Here is a 26,022-nt window from a genome sequence, read left to right on the forward strand (position 1 = left end):
CACATGCAAGGCAAACACCCTACCCACTGTGCTATTGCTTCAGCCCCTAAATTAGTGCTTTAATATAGTTTAGTCAAGCATTCAGTCATTGCTTGGCCTGGAGTAAGTGGTGAGTGTTAGCTACAAAGGCATCTTGAAAGTGCTCAAGGGCTGTTTCCAGCAGTGTTCAGGGGACCATGTGGTACCACAGATTAAACCTGTGACTCCTGCATGCAGCACATGTGCTACAGCACATTGAACCATATTTACAGCTTGTATTATTTATTATTAATGTTACAGGTAATAACATGAAAACAATTTCTTTTAGATACTACAATTAATCTATGTGGTTATTTGAAATAACAATTATATTTGATATTCCTATTCCAGTTTATCTAAGTATTTGTTGTTTTTTTCCCTTTTTGGGTCATACCCAGTGATGCTCAGGGGTTACTCCTGGCTCTACAATCAGGAATTACTCCTGGCGGTGCTTGGGGGACCATATGGGATGCCAGGGATGTGAACCCGGGTCGGTCGAGTGCAAGGCAAGCGCCCCACCCACTGTACTATCACTCTGGCCCAGATCACTCATTTTTTAAAAATACTTAATTGTTCACAACAGGAGGGGTTTTGTTTGTCTACCTGTGTTTGTTTTTAGACCCATTAGACTAGATGCTTTGTAATGCCATATACTGTGTTTTCATTAATTGATCTAAAATTTGATATGCAATAAAATGTGTTGATATAATCATATATATTAATAAAAGTACTATGATTCCTATTACTTTCAGATAAATATGCAAGTTTTCATCTTTCTATCTCTTTTTCTTATTAATGTTCATCAAATTTTCAATACCATTTGCACATTCAAATTGAAATGACTACCTCCTTTTATTTTTTTAGTGCTAATTTTTTGTTAAGTCTCAAATTACAGTGCCATATCAGAGCTTGTTAAGTCCTAGATAAATCCATTTCTGTTATATTCTTTAATTAATTTGTTTCTAGAGGAGCTTTTAAGTGGTTTCCAAATGTTCCCAGTGATATGTTTGAATGTGGCTTCATAGCTTGGCTGTCTGTATTGTAAAATGTGAATTTGGGATGAACTTATTTTAAATCTGTTGATGTTATATTTACTGGGGAGGTATGCCAGAAATTTATTCACTTCAAGTGTCAGAACATTTAACAGAATATTGGTGTTTTGAAATTTAGCTTAGTACTACCATACTACTGAGAAATTCTAAGTTATTCATGGGGGATGGGAAAGGAAGGGTTGTGTTAGGTGACCGCAAGTGCTATTGGTAATTTGCCAAGTAGCTTAAACACCTGGAGACACCAGAGGGAAATGTTTATTTCCCTAGTACCCCTTATGATGGAGCCTTGGGTTTATCTCAGATGAGATATGGTAGGGGTTTGTTCTGTTTCCCCTCTTCAGAATTAATTTAGAAAATTGACTCGTATTTTAAACCTGTCCCCTCCCCGCTTCATTTTCTAATTCAATTGTTATTGAAGCTGAGCCTTTGGGGAGGTTCTTGCCAAGGAAAGTTGTTCTACTGCTTCAACTGTCTCTGGCAACGAGACACGTTTCATTTGAAGCTCTTCAAAGCTGAGTCAGTCTTGGCAGAACCCCACAGAAACCCAGAGCATATAATTCATCCTTAAAGCCACCATATTATTAAATAAAGAATTTGGGGGTAAACTAGATTGCTTAATAATATTATTTTAAAAGGTTTTTTTTAAAAATAAAAAACTATTGCCATTACAGTGACTTTATGATGTGGTTCACAACCTTTCTAGGAAGGAAAACCTAAGTTCTGAAGGGCTCCTTACAGTAACAGAGAAAAGGCTTTCTGTAAAGCCTTTTAGAGTCCCAACTCTTTCCTGTCCTCATCATTTCCTCATCTGCTTTGGAGGATGTAATGTGCTCTGTACAACATGCTCTTGAGTTTGCAGCTGATTCAGCTACGCATGAAGGAGGTTTGATATGTGGGTATGGGATCAGGAAGTCAGGATGGCCCGAGTTAATAATTGTTCTGTTGACATTTAATAATTCTGAACTTAATTTATATAACCACTTGAGGATAATTTAGTTATAAATGTCCAGATAATACCACCTGCTTCGTAGCATCAAGGCATTAAATGAGATGATATATGTGAGATTTCCTGCCAGGTAGTAAGTCACCAGTAATTAGTTTCCTTTGCTTTCTGCATTAATATTCCAAATATTTTCTGGTGGTGGTGGAAATCCTGTTAGTCCACAAATTCAAAAGTAGGCTTTCCCAATTCCTTGGTATCTAGCAAGTGTCATTTTAATCTTAACTGTTCCTATCTACGCCAAGATGTAAATTTCATTAAGTGCATAATAAAGTTGTCCAGTTCACCAAGTTTTGATAAGTAGGATTTGGGTTATTAGGAATTTGGGTAAGCAGGAAACACTATAAAATAATAGATTATTTAAAAAGTGATTACAGTATTTCAAAAGTTTAGTGATGTTAAATAGACTTTTCTGTTATTTACCACTGCTTTCTTTTTATACTTGTCTCTAGGGAAGAAAAAATATGCAAGATGGTGCAAGCGACGGTGATATTCTGAAATTTGATGGTGCTGGATATGATAAAGACCTGGTGGAAGCTCTCGAGAGAGATATTGTATCCAGGAATCCTAGCATTCACTGGTTAGAATCCTTTAAATTCCTAAATTAGAGCAGAGGAGAAAACAAATTATAGGTTAGCTGAGAATGTGTCTTTTCTTATTATTCATTAACTCTGAACTATGACTTCTTTCAGACCGTGAGTGTGTAGAATCGACAAGACAGTTCTTTCAGAATGTAACTGAGACCATATTTTAATTTGATGTTGCCATAAAGGCAGTAAGGATTAGGGTAATGTCTTTAGTGAAAAATACTTCATTAAGTGCAAATAATGAAAATAGTATTGACTGTCTATCAAAGGTGTTTTCAAGTAAGTGTGAAACTCTGCTAACTCTGCTATTCTCACATAGGGATGACATAGCAGACCTGGAGGAAGCTAAGAAGTTGTTGAGGGAAGCTGTTGTTCTTCCAATGTGGATGCCTGATTTTTTCAAAGGGATTCGAAGACCATGGAAGGTGAGAATTTTTTAAAATAATGTAGGTGTGAAAGTAGTGTTTTTATGATAAGGAAATGATATGTGCTTATTAACACAGTTTATAAAGATTGGAAGAGGTTTATTCTTCTCCTGAGTATCTGGGTTTCAGGCTATTGAGGTTTGCTGCCTTTGCATGTCACAAGAGAGGCTTGGAGTGTTACAACTAACTAGAGTTTGGTGGTCACTCATTTTTTCTAGGGACACAGATAGAAATTAGTTCTAAGAATTTTCTGCAAGTCAGAGCCAGAGCAGTAGTACAGCACGTGGGGTGCTTTCCTTGCATGTGTCTGACCTGGGTTTTATCCCTGGCATCCAGTGTGGTCCCCGAGTCCCTCCAGGAGTAATCCCTGAGTATAGAGCCAGGAGTAATGCTTGAGCATCACCATATGTGGCCCAAAAAACAAAAAAACAAAAAAATTTTTCCTGCATGTCTGTTTCTTTAAATATAAAGGTAGCAAACAAATGAAATAGTAGCACATAGTCTCATAGAATAAGGATTAGATCAAATCAATTCTTTCACCAAAGTTGGCATATTTCCCACTAATTATTCTGATCATTTCACTTAAGATTGTAGTTTTCAGGTATTCTCAGAATGTTTGTTTCTTTATGAGTTTGCTTTCTGTTAAAGAGGCTTTTATTAGGAATGACAGCACATGTCCAGATGTCTGCGGGTCCCTGGTTCTGTGCTCAGGGCTCACTTCTGGCATTGCAATGGGGACCATATATGATGCTGGGAGTTGAACCTCGATTGGTTGAATGCAAGGCAAGCACCTTACTTGCTCTACTATTTCTCTGACCCCTGTTTTAGAGTTTAAAGTCTACCATTGTTGGTGGGGTTATGATGAGAAAGGAACTCTCATCCACTGTTGGTGGGAATGCCATCTGTTTCAACTTGTATGGAAAGGAACATGGAGATTTCTTTAAACAATAGCAACACCACTTCTTGCTGTCTATCCCCCACACACAGAAACACCAATTCAAAAGTATGCACACCTTTATTCATTGCTGCACTAAGTATAATAACCAAGATATGGAAACAGTTCAAATGTCCAAATACAGATGATTAGATCAAGAAGTTGTGGTATATGTACATGATAGAATACTCTGCGGCTCTAAGAAAGAATAGGACCATGCAGTCTGCAGCAACAAGGGTGGAACTAGAGGATCTCATTCTGAGTGAAGTCAGAAGGAGAGATAAGAATGATCTGTCTCACAGGTGGAAATACAGATGATTAGGTCAAGAAGTTGTGGTATATGTACATGATAGAATACTCTGCGGCTCTAAGAAAGAATAGGACCATGCAGTCTGCAGCAACAAGGGTGGAACTAGAGGATCTCATTCTGAGTGAAGTCAGAAGGAGAGATAAGAATGATCTGTCTCACAGGTGGAGCTTAATGATACATAGCAAGGGAGCAGCATGGGTCCAAAGGTCTAATAGAAGAACTAATCCCCACAACTGAGTTGGAGGTAATGGGAAGGATGGATTTGGGGGTCACTGGAGGAGGGTGATGGTGTGGTATTGGAATTATGTGCACAAGAAAACATTATTAATAGTATTGTAAATTGAAAAATTTAAAGAAATAAAACCTTCCCAGATCTAATTCCTGTTAGGTTCAATATTTTCACCTTAGCATATTAAAATATTTGTTGGACTCTGACTGAAATTTTTGTTTATTTTAGCCACAGGCAGAGTCTTCCTTTATTCTGACTGGGACAGTGAAATTAAAAAAAAAAATACTCCTACTTTGCTTTCTCTTCTGAACTAGCTAAGGAAGTCTATTTTTCTTCATATCTCTTCCTCTCCTGATGTCTAAAAGTAGAAAGGAAGAGATAATTAATTTACACAAGTAGCTTTGAACGCTGTGACATTTTGATTGCTTCACAGTACGTAATTTCTCACAGACTTGGAGCTGGAGTGATAGAACAGTGGGTAGGGCATTTACGTTGCTTGAGGCCAGCCTGGGTTCAATCCCCAGCATCCTCTATTATCTCCTGAGCCCTCAAGGAGTGATCCCTGAGTTCAGAGCGAGCCAGAAGTAAGTCCTTAACACTGTCAGATATGGCTGGAAATTTTTTTTCTTTTGCACTCTTACATATTTGTCTAACTGGGAACATATTACTGTAGTCTCTCTTTATTAAATTTAAAGGGAGTCTCCAAAGCAGTGCTCAGGGGTCCCAGGGGCTGTTTCCAGAGATTCTCAGCCACACAGCTGACAGGTCAGTGTGGGCCTGAGGGTTAGGTGGTGAGTGGGCTTTATCAGGGATTTCTTTAGCCAACTCACTGATGCTTGAACATCTCAGGTGTTATGCCTGGTGGCGTTTGGGGGACTACATGGTACCAGAAGTCAAACCAGGATCAGCATATGTCTTTGGTCCTTATAACTCTTTTTAAAAAAATTTTATTGAATCACCGTGAGATAGTTACAAGCTTTCATGTTTGGGTTACAATCACACAGTGATCAACACCCATCCCTCCACCAGTGTACATTCCCTACCACCAATATCCTGGTATACTCCCCCCTTTCCCACCCTCTCCCTGCTTCCATGGCAGACAATATTCCCCATACTCTCTCTCTACTTTTGGGGTTATGGCTTGCAACACAGAGACTGAGAAGTCATCATGCTTGGTCCATTATCTACTTTCAGCACACATCTCCCATCCCGACTGATTCCTCCAGCCATCATTTTCTTAGTGATCCCTTCTCTATTCCATCTGCCTTCTCCCCTCCGCTCATGAAGCAGGCTTCCAGCTATGGGGAAATCCTCCTGGCCCTTGCATCTACTGTCCTTGGGTGTCAGTCTTGTGTGGTGTTATTCTATACTCCACAAATGAGTGCAGTCCTTCTATGTCTGTCCCTCTCTTTCTGACTCATTTCACTTAGCATGGTACTTTTGATGTCTATCCACTTATAAGCAAATTTCATGACTTCATTTCTCCTAACAGCTGCATAGTATTCCATTGTATAGATGTACCAAAGTTTCTTTAACCAGTCATCTGTTCTAGAGCAGTTGGGTTGTTTCCAGATTTTGGCTATTGTGAACAGTGCTGCAATGAACAGATGTACAAAGGTACAGATGTCATTTCTACTGTGCTTTTTTGCATCCTTGGGATATATTCCCAGAAGTGGTATTATGGGGTCATATGGAAGCTCAATTTCTAGTTTTTGAGGGAATGTCCATATTGTTTTCCAGAAAGGCTGGGCCTATAACTTTTAAAATAAACTTAATGAGGTCTTGAGACCAATATTTAAATGGGATCTTCAAGCAGCTGGAATGGTCGGTGTTAATCAACCTATCATGGTGGGCCCTGGCACTTTCTCACAAAAGTGGAATTTTCAGATATAGAAGATGATGTTGGCAGCAGAGAAAGGCTTGGATATGGGACTATATGCAGATTAATACAGAATGTGGCCAGGAGGCTAGCAAGACATTGGAGGTTCAGACAGAAGTTTTTATTATTAATGAAAAACAGTGAATTTGTGCAAGATGTCTAAAAGGTGTGAGTGACAATATTATGACTGATGATTTATAGGGATTAGTGAGAGGAACTATACTGGAGCAATAGCACAGTGGGTAGGGCTTTTGCCTTGCACGCGGCCGACCCGGGTTTGATTCCTCCATCCCTCTCAGAGAGCCTGGCAAACTACTGATAGTATCCTGCCCACACAGCAGAGCCTGGCAAGCTACTCAATATGCCAAAAACAGTACAAGTCTCACAATGGAGACGTTACTGGTGCCCGCTCAAACAAATCAATGAACAGTGGGACAACAGTGTTACAGTGTTAGAGTGAGAGAAAAGCTGCATGAGTCCCAGATTCCAGGTTTGAAGGAGTGTGCACGTTCCTCTGGCCATACCCCAAGTGGATCAAAACTTGGCATTTGAGAGCATTTTGCCAGAGTTTGCCTTTACTATAAATGCCACTGACAAACTTCAGGGTCCCCAAGTGATGCTTTTTTTTTTTTGCTTTTTGGGTCACACCCAACGATGCACAGGGGTCACTTCTGGCTCATGCACTCAGGAATCACCCCTGGTGGTGCTCAGGGGACCATATGGGATGCTGGGATTCGAACCTGGGTCGGCCGCGTGCAAGGCAAATGCCCTACCTGCTGTGCTATTGCTCCAGCCCACCAAGTGATGCTTATTTACTACCAGCTGGTTATAAATGTGGGGGTCCCTACTACCCCTCTCAACCTTGATAATCTTCTAGAAAAAGTCACAGGCTGAAGGAAAACATATTTAAAATGACAGTTTATTGGAGCCAAAGGATGCAGATCACAACTCGCCCATGGAAGAAGTGCACAGGGCAAGATTTGGGGAGAATGTTGAGTGTGAAGTTCTGTTTCCTCTCACCATGGAAATAGGATGCTTTAACTTCCACTCACAGAGTATGACAATACAAAATATTTTTGACATGGAAGTGCATTCATGTTTCAGCAGAGTTCTTACTGGTTTCTTTTTATATTCACAATCCATTTATTTTCACTCCATGAATTTAGAGGTGTTTTCCATCGAAGTATCATGGCTTTTAACAGTAATGTTAGTATTTATGTGTAGGATGATTGATCGAATCACTGCTTATGTGTCCCAGACTGAGAGCTCCTTTCTGTGGAGGTTCAGTGTTAATCGCATGTCCCCACCCTCTCACCCCGGACACAGGTCATTTCAGCATAAAATTGCAGAGCTTTAGATGAACCAAAAAGAGCATTTCTCCTGTCATTTGGAAATTTTGCCAATTTAAAAATCTCATTCCCAGGAATCCTGGACAAAGGCCAGACAACTTCTTAATAATACAGGATTCAGTGAACTGATGTGGGAAACAGAGAAGAACAAGTTTAAATAGAAACAATATTATGTTTAGGTAAATACTCAGCAGTATTTACTTAGAAATATTTAGAAATAGAGGTTTGGAGCTTAGACGGGGTTTGAGTTTACATTTAAAATTTGAGGTATAAGTGGTGGTTGCTAACATAGATTTAAATGAAATTGATCAAGGAGTTTTATAAAAAGAAAGAACAAAAGATATAGAATTGCTTCGAGACAGTAAAAGGCAGCGGGGAACAAGTAATGTGAAGATAACTAGGAGTGGGCTGGTATCTGGAAAGGGCTTATCCCAGGGTCAGCTTCTGAAGAAAGAGACTCAGGAAAGGGGAAATAAGCACTGGTGTTCAGGCAGCATTAAGGGTCAGCAAGAAGGCCAGGGCAGAAGTAGCCACTGGGTTTGTGAATTGTGTATTTTTATGTTTTAAAAAATATAAACCAGTGAAGTATTTGTAGGCAGTAGAGACAAATATCTGCTTTGGCAGAAGAACTCAAAGCACAGACACAGTTTCTTTAAGAAAGCTGACCACAAAGGGGAGGGCGCTGGTAAGCAGCTGGTGGACCTCTGGGCCAAGTGAAGTGCGAGTTCTGTGTGGTGCTGGTGGTCCAAGAAGGCCTCACAAGTCTGGCATCTGAGCCATGTTCTTGATCCCAGATTTTTCTTCCCCCCCCCCCCCGCCCCTGTTTTTTTCTTTTTCTCTCTTTTTTTAATTGAATATCCATGATAGACCATTACAAGACTGTTCATGATTGGGTTTCAGTCGTACAGTGATCTAACACCCATCCCTCCACTAGTATATTTTCCACCACCAATGTCCCCAGTTTCCCTCCCACCCCCTGCCCTCTACCGGCCTGCCTATATAGCAGGCACTTTTCTTCTTTTTCTCTCTCCTTTAGTGCAGTATGGTTTGTAATACAGGTACTAAGAGGTCATCATGTTTGTTCAGGATGTTCAGTGTTTTTATTGGGAAGGTAAGGCTGGAGTAGCTTTTTCAAGTGGGTGGCAGCTTTGGCGTGTGGATGTGAGCTGCTGAGGCTTCCAGAAGTACAGGGAGGTGGGGGGAGGTAGCCTCTACTGACCCCACAAAAAGCCGGGAGATTTCAGTCACAAAATCCGCATACCTGAATTTTCAGATTATATCTCGGTGAGGTTTGTCCCAAGATGATGGAGTCAGGATGGGGGCATGGCACTGATTTTGGGTTGTGGAAGCAAGCGGCTGCTGGGGACTCTGCTTGAATGGGCACCAGGCTGACCTGCCCACCTCCTGTCTGTTCCACCTTGCACAGGTATGAGATTAACTCAGGCTTTTGATCCTATTTATTTATGGGTCTCTGAAGCAAGGCTGATAAATGAGCTTGTATAACTGAGCTGGAGGTGATTTGTGGATGTGGCTCCAACATACCTAACTTTAGGCCGTTTAATTTCTCAGGAAATTTGGTCCTGAGTTGTTGGGGTCCAGCCAGAAGCACAATGGCAATTTGGGGGTATCAGGAAACCTGAAGGCACCATCAGGCTGCTGATGCACTTGCTCTGCGGGTACAGGTTGGCACCACACCCCCAAATTTTTCTTTTTCAGTAGGACAGATATAAGTATGTTTCTGTAGTAAAGGGAAAAGCCAATAGGAAAGGAGATACAGAGGGGACAGATAATTAAAAAGATAATGTCAAGAGAGGTAAAGTATATAAGTGTTGTGCTGTGCCAACAGTATATCTTTATGCAGATGCTAAATTTCTATGGAGATGGCCACGTTAATGAGATTACTGAAACTAAAAGGACATTAAAAAGGGAGATTAGAAAGAAAAATGTGAATTTTGCTATAGTTAGGTCTACACCGTTAGTTATTTCACAGTTTTTAATCTTATGCACAATTGAAGACTCCTTACAAAGTAGCCCTTCCCCCATTTTTTTTTTCTCAATTAGTGTTTCAAACTCAAGTAATCCGTGATTGTTCTGGGTATTAAAATGTTATACCCTCAAATAGAGTCTAGGCCGTTCTGAATGTAGAGATTATAAGATTTGGCATGCACGTAGTTTTATAATTGTCAAGGCTTAATTCCTTAGAAGCTTATTAAACCAAATTAACAAATGACCCAGCATTATTCTTAAACTTGCCAATTGTTATGCAAAAGAAATGTGTTAACTGTGTACCTGAATTCCCGTTAAAAATGTTGAAAGACTATACTTTCAGGGATTGTAGTTCTAGAGTTCGTTTCTAGTGAAATTACTCTAATTGTGTAGTGCACCCGAAACCACGAGGAGGAGTGGGGCATAGAGCATGCCCTCCTGAGCCGGAAGCAGGTTCTGGGTGTTGCTTCTGCAACTGCCTCTACCATCAACAATCGTTCTTCTCTTCCCTTGGAAGAGGGAGAGGAGAGAATGCACGCTAAGTGGTGTTTGGGGAAAAACATGTTGGAAGAAATTCATTCAAGCGGGCACCAGTAACATCTCTCATGGAGAGACTTATTGTTACTGTTTTTGGCATATCCAATACGCCACGGATAGCTTGCCAGGCTTTGCCGCATGGGCTCGATACTCTAGGTAGCTTGCTGGGCTCTCCGAGAGGGGCGGATGAATCGAACTCGGGTTGGCCGCATGAAAGGCGAACGCCCTACCACTGTGCTATCGCTCCAGCCTGTTGGAAGAAATTAAGTATTTAAAAATCCATTAGTCTTCAAGATTAGAGAATTGGCCTTTTCAAGTAATTTTTACTCATTGATTCCTTTTTATAGAGTTATTTTTTGTTTCCAAAGGTAAAATCTAACTGAAATTTAGCTTTTATTCTATTATTTTAATATGTCTTTCCTGCTACTATTTTATGTAAACTAATGATCTTTAGCACATTTAACTAATACAGAGTTTTTGGTTGTGTTTGAATCTCCACTTGGTTTTATCTATTTACTAATAAGAGGTTATTTATTTTTTTTTACTTAAACTATTATTTATTGTTTAAGTGTGTTGTGGAAGGTAAGTTTTGTCCTTTATAATGAAAAGGCATATATCATTCTACGTAGGGTAGAAATGTTGTCTTTTTTATTATTCTTAAAGATAGCAGTCACTCTCGGTGGTGCTCAGGTTTGTACTTATTTTCTGCTGGGTTAGGAAAATTGAGTTGCTTTTCTCTAAATTTATCTGGATGTTCCTCATTTAGGGCAGTTTGCTAGCCCATATCCCAGTTCTTCTAATTTGAGATGTTTTGTGAAATATTTCTTCATTTTTATTCTAATACTAGTACCATGACTTTACTATGACAACTGAGTTTACTTCTGTTTTAAAGATTGTTTTATTTATAGGAGTTGGAGAGATGACTCAAAGGACTGGAATATATGGTTTGCATGGGGGAGACCCAGGCTTGACCCCCCCCTTTTGGTCCCCTGAGTATCACCAGGTGGGCACCTCCCAACCCCAACAATGTGCTGGGTGTGACCCCAAATCTCCCTCCTGCCAGAGTGTTTTATAAATTATAACTTTTGTTTTTTTCTGTTTGTCCCCTTTCCTTTCTGTCATCGTAATTTTGTGAGGGCTGCATACCTGAGCTGAAGATCATCTCTGGCAGCAGTTCCAGAGACCACTACAGAGGGACCAGGGATTACATCTGGTGTTGTGGGGCAGTGCTTGGCATCAAACACAAGGTCTTCTGCATGCAAGGCACAAACTCCACTGACAAGCCAGATTGCTGGGCTTTGAGTTAACTTTTAATGTTTTTAATTTGATATTTTAAAACTTTTTTTTAATTGAATCACTGTGAGACCCTTTCAACACCTATCCCTCCACCACTGTACATTTCCCAGTACCAGTTTCCCCAGGTTCCCTCCCATCCCCACCCCCTACCTTCATATAGGGCAAGAGCTCTCTCCCCCCCCCCTCTCTCTCTCTCTCTTTCTCTCTGTTAACTTTTGATGGGAAGGCTTTCCTGTATATTAACAGCTTGTCATTCTTTATGGTCTAATAAATCAGTGAGTGCATCTTTTGAAATTCCAGGGTGTGCTGATGGTCGGGCCCCCAGGCACTGGTAAAACGATGCTCGCAAAAGCTGTTGCCACGGAATGTGGCACAACGTTCTTCAATGTTTCCTCTTCCACTCTGACATCTAAATACAGAGGAGAATCAGAGAAGCTGGTTCGTCTGTTGTTTGAAATGGTGAGAGATTTCAAAGTACTGCACGTGTAAGCAAGGGATACCCCTTCACATGGATCTAGTCACCTAGGTTTTTTATTTTTCCTTTAAAAAAGCAAGTACCATTGTAGTTTCATTGGTTTTGACACACTGATGAGATGGAGTGGTCAATTTTGTGGGGTAATTGATGTGTCTTCAATATATCTTCCTTCTTGAAGTGGAGGATGGCTGTTTTTGTTTTACTTGGTAAGGACAGAAGAGACTTTGGAAACATGTGATTTGATGAATATTCTGGATGTATAATTTTTTTATTGGATCATCACAAGATACAGTTTCAAAGCTTTCATTATTAAGTTTCAGTCATAAAATGATAGAACACCCATCCCTCACCATTGTACATTTTCCACCACCAATGTTCCCAGTATCCCTTTGCCACCCTCCACCGCCCCTAACCCTATCCCCTGCCTCTATGGCAGACAATTTCCTTCTTGCTCTCTTTCTACTTTTGAACATATAGTTTGCAGTACAAATACTGAGAGGCTTTTATGTTTCATCCTTTGTCTACTTTCAGCACACATCTCCCATCCCGAACGATCCCTCCAACCATCATTGACTTAGTGATCTTTTCTCTATCCCAGCTGCCTTCTCCCCCAAACCTGCCTTATAAGTTTTTCTTAAATCAGAAGTTTATCTGTCATGTGGTTAAAGTTTATTGTCTTTTTCATGAACAATTTGCAGTGGTTATTAAGAATTTGAGAACAAGAGGTTGACGATTTGATCTTAAGTTTATTTACTTAAAATTTAAGAAAATTTTAAACTTAAAAATAGGTGAGGATTGCTGGTCTCTATATGTCTGTTGTGCAACTTCACCCACCATATAACTTTGCTTTTTGTTTCATGCATTTGGTCTAGGGGGGCAATAGTGTTCCGAGGCTCTGTTGCCTTTCTTGTTCCAGCCGTGCTTGGGGAACACGCAAGCCTGGGGCTCGAACCTGCGCCTCCAGCAAGCAAAGCAGCACTCAACCCTTAGCTCTATCCCCAGTCCCGTAGCTTTTAATTTTTAGAAATTTTCTCTCTTTCTGTTTTTTTTTCCAATGTGAGAGATTGATTCACTCTCAGTACCCAAATGATGGCATAAAAGCAGTGCTCTTTCTTGTTTTAGAAAGAAGGCATGGCATTAAAAAAAAAAGTGTGCAGTATTCTGTAAGGTCATTAATGATTTCTAAAAAATTATTTTCCAAAGGCTAGATTTTATGCTCCTACCACGATCTTCATTGATGAGATAGATTCCATCTGCAGTCGAAGAGGAACCTCTGATGAACATGAGGCAAGTCGCAGAGTCAAGTCCGAGCTGCTTATTCAGATGGATGGTGAGTGATACCCAACTACCGTCTTAGTGCACTAGGCTCTTATTCAGATGGACGGTGTGTGACTCTAGCTACAAACATACTTTGTATGTTTGTTACCTTTTGGATTTTTATGTCGATTCATACAAAAAATACTCAGTGAATAGATGTAATCATTTGCATATTCTCCCATTTGTTTCACTTGTTTGTATACTTTAAAAAGCATTTATTGAATACTTGATATGAAGTATGTGTTCATTTCATGTTCTGATAGTATAAGGTGGCCTTTGAGAAACATACTTTTTAGAGCAAAGGTTCTAGAGAGGGTTCAAGGTTCTAGGGGTCTTTAAGTTTCTTTTAAAATGCCTGCAGGTGTAAAGTGTTTTCATACTATCAATACAATATTTTTTCTTTTTAAGTCTTTATACCCTAATGAGTATGCAGTGAATTTTCCTGAAACTTCTAAGATGTAGGATATCTTATATTCTTCAGGTGGATAGGAAGCAGAGTAGTTATGAGAATCCAGTTGTTCTTGAATGAGGCAGACATTAAAGAAACTTGCAAAACTGTAAATAATGCTGAATAGTTAACTTTTTTGGTCACAAAAATCTGTTATTTTAAAAATAAAAATATTTATGTCAAGAAATAATGTATCACTTTTAAATTAATTAGTATTTGCTTTTGTTTGTATTTTGGGGACACACCCAACTGTGCTCAGGGATCACTCTTGGTGTGGAGCTCAGGAAACCATGTGGGGTGCCGGGGATCCAATCTGGGGTGGGTGGGTGCACGGCAAGCTTCCTACCTGCTGTACAGGAGTCCGCTACACTCTCTTCCTGGACCCAAATGAATTAATATTTTTAAAATGATTGGTTTTAGCTTCTAATAATAATTATCAATATACTCCATGTGCCAACTAGAGCTCTTTGGAGCTCAGTAATTTTTAAGGAATAAAAGAACTCTGAGATCCAAAGGCTTTGAGAACCACTTGTCTAGAAGGGAAGCAGGGAATCAATAGATAATTATAATCCATTATGATTGTATGATAGAATTAAACTCTGGTGTAAAAATACAGTAGGAGAGTCTGGAGAGATAGTGTGGAATTTGGGTATTGCCTTGCGTGCGGTCAGTGCTGATTTGATCCCTAATGCCATATGTTCTGAATGGACCCAGTGAGGCCCCAGATGTCACCACCACTGCTGGCATGGCCTGAATAGCTCCACACGCTCAGCCTTAGCACTGAACGATCGCCTGGTTGGCCGAGTATTACTGGGAGTGGTGTCTGAGCCCCTTGAGCAATGTTTGGGAGGCCTTCCTCCCTCTGCAATAAAACTCCATGGTAGAATATTCCACTGGGGCCAGAGCTACAGTACAGCTGTAGTTGAGCTTGCTTTGCATGCAGCGAACTCAGTTTCTATATCCAGCATCCCCTTTGGTCCTCTGAGCACCACCAAGTGTGACTAAGTGCAGAGCCAGGAGTAACCCCTGAGCACCTCCGGAGCATCCCAAAATAAAAGTACCACCTAGACTAGAGGATCCAACACTTCCTTAGTCTACTGCAGCCTTTTCAGAGAAAAAAAAGAAAAGGAGAGAAATTGCTCAGTAAACATCTGGAAATCTTTCAAGCAAACAGGCAAAAAGTTCCCCCTTGTCTCCCTTTACACCTGAGTCTACTATGGGCCAAATATCAAGGAATCAATAAAGGAGGTGAGAGACTTACAGTGGAAACTATAAATCACTGCTAAGGGAAATAATAGTCTGTAAACATCTGTAAGATCTGTAAAGCACTCATAAAACTCAACAACCAAAAGAATCCAGTGATACCATCCAAATATGGGGAGAGAAGATGAACACTTTACCAAAGAAAATCCATAGATGGACAATAGGTATATGAAAAAGTGTTCATCATCATTCATGACTAGAGAAAATGCAAACCAAAAGAACGTTGAGATATTCACATCAGTGAGAGTGGCACATACCAAAAAAATCTGGAAATAGCCAATGTTGGCAGGATTGTGGTGAGAATGGAACCCTCATCCACTTGTTGGTGAGAATGTTGTCTGGGTAAGCCTCTATGGAGAGCAATGTGGAAATCTATCCAAAAAATGGGAGTAGAACTTTCTTATGACCAGTGACACCAGTTCTTGATGTCTACCCTCAAAACACAGAAACGTTAATTCAAAAGCACATATGTACATCTGAGTTCATCAGAGTGCTGACCTGGGAAGAGGTCAGAGGGCTGCCTCATTTCATCACTGAGCCTGTCACCAGGCCTGTGACAGATGTGTAGAAATGTATAGTAGCATAAGAATGACAGTCCTTAAGGGAAACATCTCCCCCACCCCCTTCCTGTGTTGTGTAGGAGTTGGAGGAGCGCTCGAGAATGATGATCCTTCCAAAATGGTCATGGTATTGGCTGCTACGAACTTCCCATGGGACATTGATGAAGCTCTGCGGAGGAGATTAGAGAAAAGAATCTATATACCTCTCCCCACAGGTACGCTCCGGTTTGTACTCCAGGTTGCTTCCTGCTCTTTCTTTGCTGTTGCATTTTAAGTGTTCATGCCATTGGCATTCCACGTACACATGCCTGTAGCAGTCACCAAACCAATTGACAGCAGCTAAAACCAGTGGCTACTGTTCTCTGTTGAGGTTCTTTAGAATTCAGAGCAGTTGTTATGGTCAGAACAGTATTAATGTTCATCAGTTTAGTACAGCATCTCAGTTTTAATTTTTATGTTTGAAGAGTCTTCCTTAAATCTTAAGTGGTAAAATAAAATGAAGTTTCCTTGTTATAGTTTTCAAAATGTGGCTGCTTTAAAAACCAGAATTTCAGAGCCAGTGGAATAACACTGTAGCCTGTGGCACCTTCCCGTAAGCATCTGATCGAGAGTTCAGTTCCCAGGAGTCTCACATGCATGAAGTGTGATCCTGGCAGCTTTGCTCTTGGAGCCTGCCGCTCTGTGCTCTGTGCTCTCAGGAGCTACAACTGAGTTCCAGATGGCCACACCGTAGTCAGCTGTGTGCATGCACCATAAAAAGTGTGTGACCCTCGGAGCACTGTAGCTCAAAGCTGTGTGAGTACCAAGACTAGGAAGCATGACCCTGGCACATACCATCGCTATCATTTGCTTGACGAGAGAGAGAGAGAGAGAGAGAGAGAGAGAGAGAGAGGAGAGGGAATAGAGAGAGGGGAAGAGAGGGGAGAGAGAGAGGAAGAGAGAAGAGAGAGGAGAGAGGGAGAGAAGAGAGAGAGCGAGAGAGAGAGCTGACAAGCACTTGTCCAGCACCACAGCTAATAGGGTGCAAGCCCCGGTAAGTACCACCGCCACCAGTGCAACCACCACAGCCCAAGGTTTGAGCCCTGGTGAGCACTGCAGTGTGGGGCGTGTGCAGGCCCGTCATCCTAGCAGCAGCACTCAAGGAGAGAGGTGGGGTGTAAATTTTAAAAATATATATATGTAATTTCATTGTGTTGATGAATGTTGAAATTTTTATAAGAAAAATTTTCTCTTTATCTTGAGAATTTGCATACAGTGAAATATTCAGCTCTAAAATGAGTTGAATTTTGACAAATGTATTCTTCCATTTAATCACTACCCCACTCAAGTTGAGGATATTTCTGACAACCCAGGAAGTTTCTGCCGTCCCCCTTCAGTTAATTCAGACTCCCACTAAGCATTCACTTCTTAATTTTTATCGCCTGATCTCTCTTTCTTGTTTACTCTTTCTTTTTTTCTTTCTTTTCCTTTCTTTATTTGATTCTTTCTTTCTCCTTCCACCCTCCCTCCCTCCTCCTCCCTCCTTTCCTCCTTCCATCCCTCTCTCCTTCCCTCCCTCCCTTCCTTCCTCCCTTCCTTCCTTCCTTCCTTCCTTCCTTCCTTCCTTCCTTCCTTCCTTCCTTCCTTCCTTCCTTCCTTCCTTCCTTCCTTCCTTCCTTCCGTCCTCCCTCCCTCCCTCCCTCCTTCCCTCCATATCCTCTCCTTTTCTCCCTCCCTCCCTCCCTCCCTCCCTCCCTCCCTCCCTCCCTCCCTCCCTCCCTCCCTCCCTCCCTCCCTCCCTTCCTTCCTTCCTTCCTTCCTTCCTTCCTTCCTTCCTTCCTTCCTTCCTTCCTTCCTTCCTTCCTTCCTTCCTTCCTTCCTTCCTTCCTTCCTTCTTCCCTCCCTCCTTGCTTCCCAACACCTGGTAGTGTTCAGAGATCAATCCTGTCTCTTTGCTCAGGGATCACTTCTATATGGGATTCAGGGGACCATATGGTTGAACTTCGGACAGCCACCTGTACGACAAGCACCCTACCCACAGTACTATTACTCTTTAATTTTGCTTTGTTTTTATTTGGGGGCAACACCCAGCCATGCTCAGGGCTTACTCATGGCTCTGTACTTAGGGATTACTCCTGGGATCAAACCTATATGGTGCCATGTATTAAACCAGGTTGACACCTGGGTCAACCATGTATAAGGCAAACACTTTTCCCACTGTACTGATCTTTTGTTTTGTTTTTTGCTTTTTGGGCCACACAGGAAAGTGCTTAGGACAGTTCTCTTGGCTATACAACCAGGGACCACTCCTGACGATGCTCTGGGTACCATGTGGGGTGCTGGGGATTGCACCCAGTTCAGTCACATGCAAGCACTTGCTCTGCCCACTGTACTATCGCTTTGCCCCTAGTTTTTCTTCTGTCTTTGTACTACACCAAGTTATGCTCAAAGGCTACTCCTGATGCAGTGCTTACGGAATGAGCCCCAATTTGGTGCCAGGGGTGACCCCAGGGCTTCCACAAACAAAATATCCACTCCAGGCCTTTGAGATATCTGCTAGCCCATCTTCTGATTTTTATGGGTTAATTTGCCCATAACTACATACATATAAAAGGAATTATGTTAATATATACTTTTGTGTGCCTGGCTATTCAGCCAGAACAGTGGCTTTTGAGTTCCATCAGTGTGGATCATGTGTTGGTAGTTTTCCTGTGACTGGTATACCATTATTTTTTGTCCTTTCAGTGGATATTGATGAGGCTATATTTTAAGTCTGCCATCTTGTCATTTGTCCCTGTTATTCCTTTATCCTCCTCTGATTTCTTTTGATAATTGAATAGTCTTTGTGTCCTTTTTAATTCCCTTATTTATTTTTTTCTTTAATATTTTATTGAAGTACCATTATATTGAAGTACAATACTGTTAATGATAGTTTTTCAGTGGTCAGTAATGGTACACTGTATTGACAAACTGTGGATTATTAATTTTTTATTAATAAATATTTGATTTATTACTAGTTTGGAACTATTAAAAATAAAGCTATCATCAGCATCAGCATGCATGTTCAATTCTTTGCATGATCATACCTTTTTGATTTTGTTAAATGAGTGAAATATAGGACACAGATTTGGCCGTAGAGAGAGGTTGCTTTTACTTGAGTGGTTTTCCTCTTAAGATTATACATTTTTATTTTTCAGCTCTTAGACCATAATGTGCCTCTGTGGATCTCTCTTTGTTTATCCTGTGTGTGTGTTTGATGTTTTAATATGTATGGGCCACTGCGGCTGCTTATTTTATTCTTTCTATTGTTCAAGTTGGATCAGTTCTATTCACCTGTCTTGGTGCGCACTTTCATAATTCTTTCTGTTCTGCTTTCTTCCTGTTCAGGTGATGTCTCATGCCATCTCCATCCCAAGATTAAAAGATAAGCTTTTTGTCTCATCCAGTACTTTTTTTTCAGATCTTCTATTTTGCAAATTTAAAAACTATATTTAAAAAGTGCTTTTAGCTTTTATTTTTTTTTTGTGATTCCTCATGTGTTTATTCATTTTTCCCATTGATTCATTTATTTCTTTGTAACTTTCCCTTTATACTATTTATTTTATGGCATGGCTCATGCAGTTATGGAGGTTTACAGTGCAAAATCTGCGTGGCGGCCAGCAGCCTGGAGAGTTACCAAGCAGTGATGTGGATTAAATTTCAGCTGACTTCACTAATGCTTATATACTTTGAACTTTAATTCTTTGTAATAGTAATAAAACTGTAATTAGAAGAATAGTTGAGTAATAACAATATTTGGTTTTGTTGGGGGCACACCTGATTATGCTCAGGGATCACTCCTAGTAAGGTTCAGGGGACCATAGGGAATGCTGGGGCCAAAGATTGGCCATGTGCAAATGAGCACCTTACCCCTCTATTGTCTCACCAGCCCTGGTGACGGTTTTTAGGAAAATTGGGGGGAAAAATTAGGAAAATAAGCCTATTTCTTATATTGGATTGTTTAGGAAAGCTTAGGGGTTGGTAGAGAGACATCCTTTGATATAAAGATTGAAATTTAACTTTCTTTTAAAAAATTGGAGAAGAAAATAGATTTGACGACCTAAAGGGCTTTTTATTTGTTTGTTGTTTGTGCCACATTTGGCACTGCTCAGGGTTTACTCAGGAATCACCTTTGGTGGGACACGGGGTTTTGGGGGGGGGGGAGGCACATATGTGGTGCTGGGGATTGGACCTGGCTCGGCCACCTGCAAGGCAAGTGCCCTACTGGCTGTACTATTGTTCTGGCCCTGGTGGAAGGACATCACATAAATATGTTTCCCTATGTGAAAAAGACCATTTCTTCTAGAACTAATCACCTCAGGGTACTTCTGTTCTCTCATTGCAGTCTTACAGCTAGTTCACGACCATGGGTGAAACTGCTTTCTCCTAAAAGACTCCCAAACAAACCTTTCACCTGTATTCGTTAGCTCAACAGGTTTCGTTTAATTCTTTTCTCCACAAAAGACTGTGAGAATACAAAGATAAACATTGTACAGTGTTTATTCTTAGAGGCTCCCAGAGTGGAAAGTGGGCATACACTTAACTAGGACAAAATAGTCTGACCTGCACCGCTGGAGTTCTTCATCGTACTGGGAGCCGAGAATGAAGAATAGAGACATCTGAGGTGCATAAGGGAGATTTAATGGAGGTTGTTCTACTTTCACTGAAGTTCCAGACACAAACAGAAACAGGCATGGTTGCTTAAAAGTGAACATAAGGTGGATAACTGTTGTGACTGGTAAGATAGAAGAGTCTGAAAGAGATAGAACAATAAAGAAAATTGGGGAAGACAAGAGACCTGGAAGAATGATTTGGAAGACTAGGGTAAATGTAATAGAAAACAGTGGTTTATATTTAAATTGAAAGATGTTTTGTGGTCAAAACAACCATGAAAGGAAATCTTTAGTTGAAAGTACAAGTTACTGTAAGAATCGGAATAGGCATAGAAGACAGTATAGCTTGCATTGCACGTGGTTGATTCTGGTTCAGTCCCCAGCACCCCATACGGTCCCCTGAGTATCATGAGGAGTGATCCCTGAGCACAAAGCCAGGAGTAAGCCTAGATGGCTGTGTTTCCCAAAACAGCAACAACAATAAAAACAACAACATAGAATCAGAATAGATAAAATAGGAAATGGCCATCTTATGCTATGTAGTTTACTTTTTTTTTTTAATTTAGAGACAGGACTTGGTGGTATATTTACTCTTGCTATTTAACAAAAATACTCCAATATTTAATAGGACTAAACAGTCTTATTTTACCTGCTGATTCTGTGAACCAGGAATTTCTATGGATTCTCACAAGGATGGCATCTGTCACATGATGCGCAAAGCATCACAGGAAAGGTTCAGCAGTGGAGTGGAGAATGCATATCTGAATTCTGGTATCATCTGATTGCTGTCACTCACACATCTCTGGGTGGAGAGTTGGGGCCTCAGCTGGGACTGTCTGGAGCCCCCTCTGTGCCAGCTAAGCCCTTTGAGGTTGCATCAGGGTACTCCTATGCCAGGATTATTAGCTCAGGGTTTCAGACGTGATTGTCTCACTGGAAGTAGGAGTTGTATCTGCCTTTTATGACCTTGCCCTGGCGGGTCATGTGCTTTCACTCTGCTCAACTATGGGTGGCAGTCATTGGCAAGCTGGTATTCAGAGAAGGGGAGTTAGACTCCCTCCAGTGGGAGAATGGCAAAGCCATATGGTAGAAGGGTGGGTGAGAAGGAGATAGTGATCCCCTGCAGCCCTCCGGTAGACACAGTCTGCTATGGCCAAACACAGAGCAGAAGGGCCTGTTGGAACGTGGCCTTCTTTAAGTTGCTTCCTTTAAATAAATAATGGCATGCCATCATTTATTTATGCTTCGGGTGGACATTTGATCATCTAAAATGCATCTAAACTATAGCAGCCATCACCTAATCAGCTTATTTCCCTGCCCCTTTCATTTAATTTTGTTTTGCTTTTAGACTAAACCATGAAGACATCATAGAGTCTCTTAAATTTTTGACTCTGATTTCCTGTAATATCCAGAGTGCTTTTTCCTTTCTTTCTTTCTTTTTTTTTACTTCAAATTCATATTTTACTATCCTTAATGTGCCTTTTTGCATTACTCATTCTGTTGTTTTTTAACCTGTTTGCACTTTGGTAAACACATACTTCTTTCTACTTACATATATTTGTTTGTAATGTTCCCATTTTCCAGATATTTTTCTCTTCCTCTTAGTAATTTTTCAGAGTTGATATGAAATTATTCCAGATCTCTGAAGTCTTCTTTGGACTAGCTTTGCCTTGGTCTAAGTGCTTATTTTGTGTCCTTGGGTGTGTTGTCCTTGTTCTGTCTTTGTCTCTGTCTGTCTGTCTGACTCTCTGTCTTATGATCCTTAATGGAAGAAGTCCAGACTTGCTCTCTCTCTATATAACCCAATTTGTTGTTTGGATGATGATAGTGATGGAACACATTTTATCCAGAGCTGACTGTGGATCAGGCTTTGCATATATTTATTCATTGAATTCTAACAGTCTTCGGAGGTAGAATCTGTTTTTAACTTTATTTTACTTGTGAGGATATTGAGGCTTTCAGAGGTAAGATGTTCCTATCCACTGCAGCACCACCGGGGCCTGACCCCAGCGTTAGTGGCTGTGCTTGTGTGACAGTGAACTCAGGAGTTGCTGTGACAAGGTAAAGTGTATGATCTGCCAGAAATTTCTAAACAAAAACTTAAGTTTAGAATGTCTGTTAGTTCCGTTACTTACCATTGGAAATTCTGAATCCTGTGACTAATAAACACATCAGTCAGCCCTTTTTCACGGTTATCAAATACCATTGATTCATTTTTATGCAGCTAATAAATCTTCCATAGAATTGCCTAACAAATCACAGATAGAGCCAGTGTTAATTTCCCCCCAATTTTCCCAAGTCACAATGACGATGGGAAAACAGGCCATTTCCCAAAGCTTTGGTCCCCCAGAACCTGTTTCGGAACAGATTTATTCTTTTTTGTTGAAGTTGTCTGCAATTTTATTTCTGTGGAAAAGTATATTAAACTTGATATTTAAGTTGCTAGGGAGGACAGTTGTCTTTTGATGTCAGGACTAACTAACGAGCACACGTGACCTTTGACTAGTACCCTGCTGTGCGTACTGGCACTAGAAAAGGGTGCACTTGGTTGGTTCAGAGTTCCGGCTGGAGCCCAGGAGCACCAGCGCCTTCTGTGTGCTGGCACCGAGAATGCCCTCCACTCCTCTCTTTTTTTTTTCTATTTTTTTTTTAATTTTATTGAATCACTGTGAGATGATTACAAGCTTTCATGTTTGGGTTACAATCTCACAATGATCAAACACTCATCCCTCCACGAGTGCACATTCCCCACCACCGATATCCTGAGTATATCCACCCTTTCCCACCCTCCCCCTGCCTCCATGGCAGATAATATTCCCATACTGTCTCTCTACTTTTGGGCATTATGGCTTGCAACACAGACACTGAGAGGTTATCATGTTTGGTCCATTATCTACTTTCGGCATGCATCTTCCATCCCTACTGATTCCACTCCCCTTTTCTTGAGGCAGTCCCCCTGCTGACGACTGAGTAGGGTACTCCTTTGACTCTGCAACACCTGCGGGATGCCTTGGGCTGCAAGGCAGCCATTTGCTGGGAATAACCCCCAGTAAGCTCCTGAGCTTCTGAGTACTGGGCACAGAGGCTGGCGAAGTGCCTCCTTGCTGCTCCATGACTGCTCTTGGAGGGAGGAATGGAGGAGGGGAGGGAAGGAGGGGGGGGAGAGAGAGAGAGAGAGAGAGAGAGAGAGAGAGAGAGAGAGAGAGAGAGAGAGAGAGAGAGAGAGAGAGAGAGAAGAGAGAGAGAGGAGAGAGAGAGAGAGAGAGAGAGAGAGAGAGAGAGAGAGAGAGAGAGAGGAGAGGGAGAGGGAGAGGGAGAGGGAGAGGGAGAGGGAGAGGGAGAGGGAGAGGGAGAGGGAGAGGAGAGGAGAGGGAGAGGGAGAGGGAGAGGGAGAGGAGAGGGAGAGGGAGAGGAGAGAGAGAGAGAGAGAGAGAGAGAGAGAGAGAGAGAGAGAGAGAGAATGTTCACAATCATTTCTAGGACCCCTGATGCTCCCAAATGTTCTTAGCATAGCTCTCTTCCTGCCCCCTGGTGGTAATCATTATTATTCCTTTAATGGAAGATTTTTTTTTTTTTTATTTATCACCTGATAATATAGCCACAAGCAAAAATTTGCTTCCTTTTATTTATTTATTTTTGTTTTGGGGCCACACCTAGTGGTGCTTAGGGTTTACCCCTGACTCTGTACTCAGAGATAAGTCTTGGTGGGATTTCGGGGACCAGATGGGGTGCCAGCCATCAAAAGTGAATTGGCCCAGAAAAATGCCCTATCTGCTGTACTATCACTCCAGCCCCACACCTCCTTTAAAAATTTACACAAAAGTGGGGCTGGAGTGTTAGCATAGTGGTTTGGGCGTTTGCCTTGCACGCGGCCAACCCGGGTTCGATTCCCAGCATCCCATATCATCCCCTGAGCACCACCAGGAGTAATTCCTGAGTGCAGGAGTAACCCCTTTGCATCGCCGGGTGTGACCCAAAAAGCAAAAATAAATAAATAAAACTTCACACAAATGAAACAATATTAATGACATTCATTTAATTTTGCCTCTTTTGTTGTGTATAAAATTTGTTCTTTACTTTTTTTTTGGTTTTTTTCCTTTGCTGTGGCAGGGATCAGGCCAAGAACCATCTGCATATTAAGGCATATTTTCTACCACCAAGTCACGATCAGCACCTGTGTGTGTGTGTATATGTGTGTGTATATGTGTGTGTGTGTGTGTGTGTGTGTATTTTGCAGAACCTCACACAGGCAAAGCTAGTACTTTACCACTGAACTATATCCTGATATTTTCTCAGTATATTTTAAAGATACACCCCTGTTGCAACATTTTGTAGGAGTTCATTTTGTTGTTGTTGTTGCTGTTGTTGTTGTGTGGCAATTGCAGGTTTGCTAGGGCTGCCATGAAAAAGTCTCACAGACTTGGTGACTTACACTCCAGAAATCAGTTTTCTCACAGTTCTAGAGGCTGGGAATTCAAGATCAAGTTTTCAGCAGGGTGGATTCCACTTGGGAACGAATTTTCCTTGCCTTGAAGATGGCTGTGGTCTCCCAGGCTTTCATGGAGCCTGTCTCTCTGTCGGTCTGTGTCCCACCTTTGGCTTCTCTTAAAGTCCCAGTCGTATTGGAGCAAGGCCTGTGCACCTGACCTCATTTTATTTTGGTGAACTCTTTGGGGGGGCTCTCTCTCCATGCTGGGGTTCAAGGGTAGGACTTCTGTCAGAATTCAGGAGAGGGGATGCTGTTCTATTTACACCACTCCTTGGTGGTTAACACCATGGCTATCTCGTCTGTTATTTGAGGGGCATTTTGACTATTTCCAGTTCTAGGCCAATAAGGAACATTCTACTGTAAAAATTGTTACAGATGTATAGTGTTGGAAATGCCTACATTTCTTTAGGCTTGGAATTTCTAGATCATATTTGTTTGTACAACATGTGTAACTGAAACATCAGTAGGTAAATCCAATCTGTTTCCCGAAAAAACGGCTGCTCCTCCTCCCGTTTACGCCAGCAGTGTGCGTCTGTGTCACGTTTCCCAGCACCTGGGATTGTCAGCCTCTTCAGTGTAGATCAGATTCTTGGTGTGCACTACGATCACATTCTTGTTTAATTTTTCTTTGCAAGAATTTGAACATATTTTCACATATTGGCCATTTGGATTTCAAGATATATCTGGTAAACATTTGTAGCACATTTTTTCTATCAAAAGGTCTGACTTTTTCTTATTGTTTTGTGCTTCTTTAAATATTTTGGCTATATCTTTTATGACTTACATATGTTGTAAATATCTTCTCAAACTGCTACAGCTTCTGTGTTTCACTGTATTTACAGCATCTTTTGATGAAGGGTACTTCCTAATTAAATGTGTACATGTAGTAATATAATGTGGTTGGTTTATAAGTATTTTCCTTTGTATTTTGTTTCTTTTTTTTTTTCTGGGCCATACCCAGCAATGCTCAGTACTTCAGTACTTTGTCCTAGCTTCTGGCAAGCTCAGGGAGCCATATACGGTGCCAGAGATTGAACCCACATCAGCTGTGTATAAGGCAAACACCCTATCCACTGTTCAATCTCTCTCACCCCTGATTTGATTTTTTAAATAGCCTTTAATGTATACATTATGCTTAAGAATGTTTTTATCATTAAGGCATTCTTCTCCCCCACCCTACCCTCCTGGTTTTATCTTCTAAGATGCTGATACTTTTTCCATTTATATTTAGATCAGT

The 26,022-nt window shown here is 41.0% G+C and overlaps 1 protein-coding gene and 1 non-coding gene across 4 annotated transcripts in view; both read left to right on the plus strand.

The window, feature by feature from the left end:
- The window catches only part of KATNAL1 (katanin catalytic subunit A1 like 1), a 110,929-nt gene that overhangs the window by 73,644 nt on the left and 11,263 nt on the right, over positions 1–26,022 (plus strand). For all 3 annotated transcript variants that reach the window (XM_055139902.1, XM_055139896.1, XM_055139909.1), the window contains exons 5-9: positions 2,523–2,650; positions 2,977–3,082; positions 11,903–12,061; positions 13,281–13,407; positions 15,746–15,880. In XM_055139902.1, the coding sequence (XP_054995877.1) occupies positions 2,523–2,650; positions 2,977–3,082; positions 11,903–12,061; positions 13,281–13,407; positions 15,746–15,880 (655 nt within the window). The remainder of the gene's footprint in view (positions 1–2,522; positions 2,651–2,976; positions 3,083–11,902; positions 12,062–13,280; positions 13,408–15,745; positions 15,881–26,022) is intronic.
- LOC129401169 (small nucleolar RNA U3) lies at positions 10,097–10,316 on the plus strand. The gene has a single exon (XR_008628124.1). It is a non-coding gene; the product is annotated as a small nucleolar RNA U3 (small nucleolar RNA).

Source organism: Sorex araneus, chromosome 1 (genome assembly GCF_027595985.1).
Source record: "Sorex araneus isolate mSorAra2 chromosome 1, mSorAra2.pri, whole genome shotgun sequence".
In the NCBI taxonomy this organism is placed as follows: domain Eukaryota; kingdom Metazoa; phylum Chordata; class Mammalia; order Eulipotyphla; family Soricidae; genus Sorex; species Sorex araneus.